Raw genomic sequence first — 9,993 nt, 5'->3', positions numbered from 1 at the left:
TTCAAATTGACACGATAGCGTTTATTGTCCAAGTGTTGGGCCAGAATTTTTTGCTGGTCTTGGTTAATTACACATTTGTCCCGACATCCTGTAAGCAACATGCTCCTCATTGCTAGGGATCAACTTATAGTGCTTAAGGGGGTTAGAGTACACAGCTCAAAGTGTGTTCAGGACAGCTGGGTGGATAACAAAATATGGGATAACAAATGGGGAGGAGAGAAGGCAGAAAAGAAAGTAACTACCAACTAGGTCAAGAAGTAGTGTGAAATGCAACAGGGTGGCAAGGGTGAGCTGCTAGGTGGCTGGGTACAGGCTGCTTTAGTATCCGGACTTCCTCAGGTATTCAGCCATCATAAATGCTTTCTTGTTGAGCTGTCCTCCGTGGACACCTTCCTTCCCCATGACAAAAACCAATGCTGGAGTACACAAAGGAAAAACAAAATAAATGAACAGACATGGTGATAGCAGGACTGGAAAAGAACACTTCTTTACTGCCACCTTGCTAAGTGTGGGGCTACATTGTTGAGGACAGAGCCTGAACCCTGCGATTTGGTTTGTTTTAGGGGTGAAACATGGGCTTGACAGTAACTTGTTGAACTTTTTTTGGTCCGTTTCTCAAAGTTTTATGCTTTTTGTTTTCCTTTTTGTTAGTTTTCTCTCTCCCTCGAGTACACCACATAAGCTACGTTACACTAAACTAAAACCCTGAATCCCTCAAGTATTTTGCCATCGAGTATGCCTTCTTATTCAATCCGCCTCCATGGACCCCTTCTTTGCCCATTACCAAGACCAAGACTGAAAGAAAAGAGACAGAAGGGGCATTAAGAGAAGGTGTAGAGATCACAGTGAAAAGAGAAGAGCAAAGAGCCAAAAGCAGCAGGCAGACATGACAGCTACAGAGGACGACAAATGGCACAAAAACCACAGCGGCGCTTTGGTCTGAAAGCTGGATCGAACCTAAACATTCATTTTCTCATCAGTGCTGCTGGTGGTGAGACAAGACATCACACTACTGTTGGGAAGACGAGGGTGAGTAGAGCAGGAGAGTAAATGTGAAGGATGCATGCAAAGCTGTTTGCCTGATTACTTAATCAGGTCTGTAGACTGAAAGAAGCTCAGAGCTAGAGTTGTTCAACTTTCCTTTAACATCTACCTATTTCCACTTAAAACAATGTTTAATCAGTCACTTCAACTATTAATATATAATAAAAAAAAAAACATCCACATCATGCTCTGGCCTTACAGTAAGAATCTAAACCAAGTGATAACTTGACAGATCCAGTCCTAATGCAACACAGGTTTGGTAAAGGATAGGTAACACTGCATTCTCCTTTTGAAAACCTGAACCAAAAGCACTCATGCATCTAGTGTACAACTGTATGAATGTATTCTTTCCTTTAATACATAAGTTACAGTAGAGCTGGGCCATTTATATTTATTAATGTCTTTACTTTTATGAAAAATCTGTTTCTTAAATTCCATTTAAGTCACATCTTGTTTGAATCAGATACAGATTATTATCTTTCCAAAATAAATAAATGGACAGAGTGTGACTTATATTTCCCCATTTTGAATATATGAGCGACCAGTATGGTTTCAAACTTTGTGGTACTATTGGCGTTCCACATCCCTGATGTACTGGAGTTTCCTGTACTCCACTTGAGCTAGTCTTTGTTTCATCTGTAATCAACACACACCATGCCAGCAGCAAAGACTAGGAAAGTGAATCTTCTACTGGATACTAACAACCATGACTAAGGCGGCACACATGCAGATACAGCAGCATGCTTGTGATACCTCTCCTCAATACATGTAAGAGCCCTGAAGTGCCTGAATGAGCATTTGACCAGAAACGAGTGGGAGCACACGAGCAGGGGAACAGATTCCTACTTTAGAGGGGAAGGAGTGTGTTAACCAGGAAAGAGGAAGATGCATGCAGTTTTTAGTAAATCCTGGCCCAAAGAGTTAGCCCAGCATGTGGAGAATGGCAACAGGTTGGTCTCACCTGTAAGTTTTAGTAGTGTCTGAACAGTGGCGAGGACAGGGTATTGGGGCCCATACAAGCAACATGAGACCTGGCAAAACTCTCAGGCAAGCCCCTAAACAAGGACTTAACTTGGAAACAATTTAGGAAATGTAGCATTGCTAATGTAAAGCACTGTTGCATCCAAAATGTCACATGGCATTTAAAGCCGTTCATTGTAAAAGCTGAAGGTTTTAGACTTTACATTTTTTGCGACAGAATTTTATATAAAAATGAATGTTCAGTAATTATGTTATTATACACATTTGCTTAAATTAAATTTGCTTTAATTGTGCAACCTTTACCACAAAGTAAGGATACAAACATGCACACCGGTATAACTATAGACATGTATTTTGGTGAGTTTATATGCTTTAGTAACCTCGACCTACAGTCCAGTTGTGAAAGTCTGTCAAACTTTTGACTGGTACTGTATGTTTGAGTTATTGCCTAAGATTAGCAACAGAAAGGAGTATTTAATTTAAGATGTTCATGTTATTTGGTTATAAGTGTCTAGCTAATTAAAATGAAGTCATACTACAATCAAGTCCTAGCCTTGCTTTGGCCTGGTCCTATTTACAACGTCGACACTGAACAAATATTAAATGTATTTATCAGACTGAATCGCATCTCATATCACACTGTTGTCCCTGCAAGAAACACGTCATTTAGGACTCGCATTAGTAAATCTATAAGATGTTTAGTTTTCCGTACCAATGTTAATATACATCATCCAAATTATATTACACTGCAATAGTGCTATAATTGACGGAACTATTAGCATGGACAAGGACCATAACTTAAAGTGCTCATATTAAGCTCATTTTCAGGTTCATAAAGTGTATTTAGGAGATTGTACTAGAATAGGTTTACGTGGTTTAAATTAAAAATAAAAACTATTTTATTGTACTGCACATTGCTGCAGCTCCTCTTCACCCTGTATGTTGAGCTCTGTTTTATCTACAGGATGAGGCATCTTTGTTGGGAGTAAGCTCTGCTAGCTAGTCAGAAGCAGAGTATGAGGGCGTGCCACGCTCACAGCTAGGGGAGCAATATAACTTTAAGACCACAATGGAGCAGTTTGTGAACAGTATTTTCTGTTGAGAGGGCAAGTCCCTTCGGGTGGACTTTGGGCTTTTCCCCTTTGTAAACCTATAACGTGCACAAATACATAACAAAGGGAAAATGCATAATAAAAGCACTTATTGACCCAATTAACATCTGATATGATCTTGCCCCTTAGTTCTAAACAACAAAAAAATCCTAGAGATCATAATCAAATGACAGTCTCCTCACAAGACATTTTAACACCTGTGTATATCATATATTGAGGAAAGGTGCATTCAAGATCTATCCCACATGCACAGACAGAAATGTATAAACGTAGCTAAGCTAATGACACTATACCAAAGCAGGCTACACTGTCACTGCAGCGCTAAAATGTTTTACACTGGATGTCGTGCTCACCTTTGCCAGCTTTGCCTACAGAAATGTTGTATGTTGGTTCTCCTCCTTGACTCTTTGTCCGGATGTCCATTGTCCAGTCGCCGTCAAGTAGGAGGCTGTCTCTGATTACGGAGCACTTTTTATTGCCTAAGGTCATCCCACTGGTGAAGAATGCCATCCGGTCCTTTCCTATTAATACGTCGATTTCTTCAGGCTGGGGGAAATACAAATCAAGAATGTCAGGTACATTCTGTCGGACAGACTTAAAAAAAAAAATTGTTATACTTTGTGGGGATTTGAGGGCATTTTTAATTGCCCTTATTTAAACATATGCGGAATTGCACCAGTCAGGGTTCAACATTCATTTTGAAGAAATCCCCGCCCCCCCCCTTTAAATGACTATTTTCCATTTAAAATCTTTGGGTAAAACCTCTTATGCTCTTTAAAATCGATTCATGTTTCTGTAGGATTTAAACACTGATGATCAAAGTTGGAGTAACCCCTTTAGTTTTAGTAAACTAAAAATGAAATAGTGTCAGTTGTACTTCCAGGTAAATAGCCAGCTCCCTAGGTCAATCTCTCAATAATTACCACGGAAGCACGCTCCTACACAGCATACAACTCTGCAAGGAGGCTGAATTTTATTAAAATTTTAAAGAAAAGCGCATGTATTTTAGTCTGTGTTGGATTCAAATCAAACGGTGCTCACCAGAAAGACGCAACCTCTGCAGCTTTTCAAGGAGACAGGGAAATGCCGATAGTGTTTGCAACGTGGTAAACTTCTATATACCAGAGAGTTTAGAACCAAGACACCGACTCCGTAGTATCCTGTTTCAAGTGGGGTCCTTCCCGGCCACGCCTCTTTAGGAGACTAGCGGTAGGTCCTAAGTGGAAGCCATATATCTGCCAGCACATTCTGACACTAAAACTGCATTTTATAAGGATAAACATACTGAGACAACATATCCGGATAAAATTAATTTCGTTTGAGAAGTGTTTGTGTCAGGACCAAACTCAGGCGACATCTGGCAACACAGAAAAGCTAACATTCATGACAAAACAAATCTCATTGAAGCAAAATATGTCTTGCTGTGTAAATATCCAACATTAGAAAAAGAACATTAATAAATTTAAAAATATAACCATCCACACTACGCTCCCTGCACGTTGAAACAAGGCCACACCCCTTTAGGAGTCAGTGTGTACCGTTTCATACCATTGGCACTGCTTGAAATGTTTAGAGGGTGTGTATGTGTACTCCATTATGACTTGCATCAGGTGTTAAAGCCAACTGTACCAAAACAAGGAATTGGACTATTTAACGCGGCGACGAGACAGGCAGCAGTTAGGGCTCCTGCGGAAGGCCAAGTGCTCCGTGCCCGTCAGCAGCAACTTCTCGTTGTGCCAGTCTCAGCAGGGGTTACCGGGAGAGTCCAGTACAGCCGCTCTCTGCAAGCGGAGATCCCATTAGTGCTAGCTTCACAGCAAAGTATTTTAGAGCCAGCCGCATCTGTATACAGTAGTTGTGGATGAGAGGGAGGCTAGGCTGGCTGCTGATAATCAGAAGTTTGGTGTTCGTGGTTTTCCTTTGGTGCCAGCCAAGAATTTCTCCAAGCAGGAAAACCCCTGTGCATATACATTTAATCTAGTCATATGGGGTCCGAGTATAGAATACACACCAACAGTGGTCTACTTAGAAACCAATCTAAATGATTAAATCTTTGATTATAAGATACCTTAAAGTCACATTAATATAATATAATCTTATCCAAGATGAGAAGTTAACTACATTTGCGTTTAGAAAAGATATCTTAGTGTTAAACGCAGCAAGGGACAGCTTCTGAAACTGGCCAGGATGGTAAGTACAGGAATGACGAATTTTAATTATAAAACTGGGCTGCACTGTTCATGACTAAGGGCCCAGGTTATCATTCATTAATGGTTAATTACTGAGGATTTTTCTGTTTAATTTTCGAATTTAACAAAATAATTCAAACAAAAAGTGCATGCCATTTGTCTTAGCCATCTAACAAATGTACCCATACATAATAAAATAAGTCAGTTAAAAAACAAAAACCCCTTTACACTGTGCTAAGTTGATTAATACAGTAGTTGGTACTCAGTATAAAGAAAATATATCAAGCCCACCACAGATGCAAAAAGTGCATGGTCTGTTTTCACACAGCTGACTGTTATACAATGGCTGGGAGTCCTGAAATCTCAAAGGCCCACTACAGCTGACAAACATAATGCTGTGAAATCTGTTATAAATAATTCCACTTTTTGTGACCACTGTTGCTTACACGTGCAAACACATAACACGTGTATTAAATCCCATTTATTCTTTCAACCATTTTGCAGAACAAAAGGAGTCACTCTTTAACTCCAGAACTGCACCGTCGAAACCGTTTATGAAGAAAACTCCAAAGGATTTCTACTGGCTCAAACAACGTTAGCATCGTGGCTAGCTAGCTACATGTTGGGGCCCAGGCAGCTTCCAACATGCACCGCCTTTCCCCATTGAGAGTTCCAAACTATGTTTCGCAAAAGTGCACTGCACTTTCACACATTCTGGTTTAACGTTAGCTTTCTTGATTCATACAGCGGATTCTGTCAGGCAAAAATCACACAGCTAATACGGGCTGGCTAGCGGTGGTAGAAAGCTGCAAAGCAGGCCATTAGCTTTTCATGAGCCTTTTCACACAAGGAAACCAGATAAAGTCAATTTGTTCAATTAGACCCTTCAAAAGAACGTCCCCGTGCCTTCGTTGACCGAGCCACACACTCGTCATAGTTCACTTTCCTGTAGCATGGGTTATCATTTCATAGCAAAAATTTGTCATACCGACTTACTATACATACACCTAACGTTACACAAAAGTATTTGAAATTCACTAATAATGTATTTTGCTGACAAAATGGAGGCTCATGGGAGCACCGGAGAGGATTGTTTAGCCAAGGTGGGTAAACTTAACTTGTTAAATGCTGGACAGGTCTTTAAAGACTTAAATAATGTAACGTTAAACTTAAGAAATCTACAGTGTAATACTACGTTAAGTCGGAGAATTTTTTGCTACACGACTGACCGAGTTGGCGTCAGTAACATGGCAGACGATGTAAATGTTGGGTAAATGGTAAGAGTTTAAGTACAATTTGTTGCTCACATAATGTGTAATAAGGTATTAGGTTGTAACCTTAATTACTGATATGTATAGTGACTTAGATCAATTCGAAAACGTATCTAAGGTTAGTATAGCAATATTTTAATAGTTTTAAGGAGTGTGCTGAGCCAGCAACAAGTCTCGGACAAAAGCACTAAAATAAAGTTCTAAAGTTGAAATGAATACTGCAAACAGCTATCAACACGTTGTTCAAACTGAGCAATAAATTACAACATCTGTGTAGCGCCCGTATTATTCCACCATTACAATTCATGAAGACGCAAAAATCCGACTTCCCTAGACGGGGAAATGGACCATCCGAGGAGCACTGGATGCAGCGTAAGAAACCGGGAGTGTATCCGCCATCTTGGAAAATAAGGGGCGGTAGCGGTAGTGCAATTCACAGAAGCCGAATAGGGGAAAACGAAAAGACCAGCAGCACGCCAACGCGTCGAAAACGCATGTGAGCACCGCTAACTTTGCGCTAACAGCGTTAGCTGGCTAATAATGATTTTCCAGGGGGGATGACCGGCCTGATTTGAGCTAACCTCGAGCTGTAGTGGCGATACAAGCGGTGTTATATACAAAAGACAGAAGCCAACTCGCAACATAAAACCCAGATTCATTTTTTTTATTCGGTAAAGTTACTGGTTTAGATTAGATTATTGGTCATGCTTGTCCGACTTGTCATCTTCTTACCACACGCAAACACGGCTAGTTCAAGCTACCTAGCTCTTTTAACGTTAGCTCGAGTTTGCGGTACTGGTGACTGACGTTATTTCTAAAAACAATAATATGAACGCTGTTATTACATAGCGTATTAGATTGACTGGAAATTGATACAAAAACTGGTGGGTTGAAAGCATCTTGATTGTGACCACCGGACACCATGTGTGCCACACACTGCTTCCCTTATCCTCATTCAATCAGGCCTGGCTTTGCAGATAAACGCACCGGCATGCAAAATGTACATTTTCCTTCCGCGCGACCCTAGATGCTGAGACACAAAGCGTACTAACCGTAATGTTGGCAAAAGTACCGCCGACAAACGATGCCCAGACGTATTTGGCGTCCGTGTACCCAACAATGGCCGCGTCCTGGCAGCTGCCATCAGCCATCAGGTTGTCCACGTAGCTTTGCCAGGACATGGTTGTGAAATTAGTTCTAAGATGAAAAAATACGACGGGTCAAGTTGGGTCACAAACGTCTCTTGAGTGAGGAAGAAGCAATGAAGACACTGTATTTATTGGTTGTTTAACGGGCCTCCAGCAAGCAGAACCCCCCGGCTCCGTCACGTCCCGGCTTTCTTCTGGTCTATACAACGAAGAGAAGCCGCTGCAATCGGACAGGCGCTTGGGTGTTGTCCTGACAAAATCACTCCGCCCAGGTCGTTGTTCGGCCCACTGCCTCATTGCATGATATACTGCGCGGCGGATATGAAGGGAAACGCAAGACTATTTTTCCTCCACTACATCAAATTTCGTTTCAGTTTTTTATTTTTTATTATATTAAATCAATCAAAATGTACATTTATAAAGATTTAAATCAACGTTATGGCTGTCATGTAATGCTTGTCAGGTTAATGTACATCTCTGAGATTTAATTTTCAAAGTAAACTAGTGCAATTACATTAAACAAAATTATAAATGCAACACTTTTGTTTTTGCCCCTATTTTTTATGAGTTGAACTCAAAGCTCTTTTTCTATGTACTCAACAGGCTTATTTCTCACAAATACTGTTGACACATATCTGTGTTTGTATTCTCCTTTGCCGAGAGAATCCATCCACCTCACAGGTGTGGCACATCAAGATGCTGATTAGACAGCATGATTATTGCACAGGTGTACCTTAGGCTGGCCACAATAAAATGTTCAGTTTTACTGTATTAGATATTGCTTTCATAATGTTGTTCAGTATACTTTTATTATACGGTATAATATGAAAGAATTTAACAAAAACAGTAAAATAATTCACATTTATTTTTTACCTTATAATGATCACTGAAACCAAGCTCTTGGTAAGCACTTAATCATTGGTAATTTACAAAATCTTACTGTCAGCAGTTTTATCCAGCTGTTTAATTTAAGATTCATACCACACTTGAATCAGCTGGGCAAATGGACATAATCAGCAGCCTCACCCAAATCTATACCATCTACGCTGGAATGTTTTCTTTTTGATTGTTTAGCAGTAATTTTGGGTCACTCATTGTGCACTGAAAGAGAGAAAAAACACCATTGAAAGGTCTCTAGGTCATCATAGGGTAAAACATTGAGCAGCAAGCAATCACACTTTCTCATTATGCTAAGTACCAATTTTTTGATCTCCCAAAAACATGGCTGAATATTTCTGGATGGTGAGAAATATCTTGCTGTAACCAATGTTACATTTTGGGCAGGAAAGAAACTAACCCAGAATATTATATTCCTTAAAGCATTTGTTCTCAATTCTGGGGGTCGCAAGATCCTTTCTGGGGGTCGCCAGATGGTTGGGGAGAAAAAAATGAAATACCATTCTAGACTGCGGAATTACATTACTGTTTGGTACATTTCATGTGTTGTAAGTCAGGAGGTCCTGGAACACAGAAAGGGTTCTGAAGGCGGGTCAGGGGGAGAGAAAATTCACAAATGCATCACAAGTCCACAGAGCCTCATGTAAATTGGATAAGGCTAGGTGCGAGCTAAAACTAAACCGCCATTAAAGCAAAGCATTACTTATTCACGTGTAATTATTAGTACATTCACAAAGATCACTCAAAATCAGCAGGGGAGGCGTGTAGAAACTGTTTACACTGGTTTGCAGCTCTTGAGGGGTACGGGAGTTGCAGATGCCAACCTCATTATAAGTGGGGGTCACGACTCTAAAAGGTTTAGAACCAACCTCCTTAAAGGACAGTCCTAATGAGTAAAGCTCTTCGAGGCTGCCATCCTTAGTGCTGTGTTGGAGAGACAAGCTGTATTACCATATATGTGTGTTGTTTACATTTAAGCATAGTTTACACTCCAGAACGTCTTCCAGGGATTAAGCAGAAGGGATGTCTTGTGGTTTATGCACAGTTATTTTCAAGAGTTTTTCACCATTTTAGTCTAGGATGTATCTTTTTATAATTTAAAGTCCTTGTGTGTACTGCACCAAATGTCACTATATTGGTAACCAATTGTGAGATAGGGCCTTTTTGGGGGGAGAAAATTGTTTAGACCGCTCAATTGTTAACCACTCTGTACTTAACTACAAATTTGAGGTACTTTACTTGAGTCTTTCTATTTTCTGCTACGTTATACTCTACTACATTTCAGAGGCAAATATTGTACTTTGTACTCCACTACATTCATCTGACAGCTTTAGTTACTAATGTTACTCTA

General features: G+C 40.2%; 1 protein-coding gene across 2 annotated transcripts; it reads right to left on the bottom strand.

The window, feature by feature from the left end:
- On the bottom strand, nt 1–8,009 carry LOC117951094 (profilin-2-like). Of its 2 annotated transcripts, none has more exons than XM_034882609.1 (3): nt 7,650–7,950; nt 3,491–3,683; nt 1–416 (listed from the first exon to the last, which is right to left on the bottom strand). In XM_034882609.1, the coding sequence occupies exons 1-3, from the start codon at nt 7,776–7,778 to the stop codon at nt 319–321; spliced, it is 420 nt and encodes a 139-aa protein (XP_034738500.1). In that variant the 5' UTR covers nt 7,779–7,950; the 3' UTR covers nt 1–318. The 2 variants fall into 2 exon arrangements, with proteins under 2 accessions (XP_034738500.1, XP_034738501.1); XM_034882610.1 differs by lacking the exon at nt 1–416 and adding an exon at nt 599–795 and having other exon boundaries at nt 7,650–8,009.
- Nucleotides 8,010–9,993: the final 1,984 nt, after the last annotated feature.

The sequence above is a fragment of the Etheostoma cragini genome, chromosome 9 (genome assembly GCF_013103735.1).
Source record: "Etheostoma cragini isolate CJK2018 chromosome 9, CSU_Ecrag_1.0, whole genome shotgun sequence".
NCBI classification, from domain to species: Eukaryota; Metazoa; Chordata; class Actinopteri; order Perciformes; family Percidae; genus Etheostoma; species Etheostoma cragini.
Note: the sequence above shows the minus strand (reverse complement) of the source record. Positions and strands in the feature narration are given on the sequence as shown.

What these genes read in the sequence shown, in the direction of transcription:
- LOC117951094 (XM_034882610.1), bottom strand. Translation starts at nt 7,778, where the DNA reads ATGTCCTGGCAAAGCTACGTGGACAACCTGATGGCTGATGGCAGCTGC. An exon ending in GTACTTTTGCCAACATTACG is followed by an intron (nt 3,684 to 7,649) that starts GTTAGTACGCTT and finishes TATTTCCCCCAG; the next exon opens with CCTGAAGAAATCGACGTATT. An exon ending in TGTAGGCAAAGCTGGCAAAG is followed by an intron (nt 796 to 3,490) that starts GTGAGCACGACA and finishes CTTTTCTTTCAG; the next exon opens with TCTTGGTCTTGGTAATGGGC.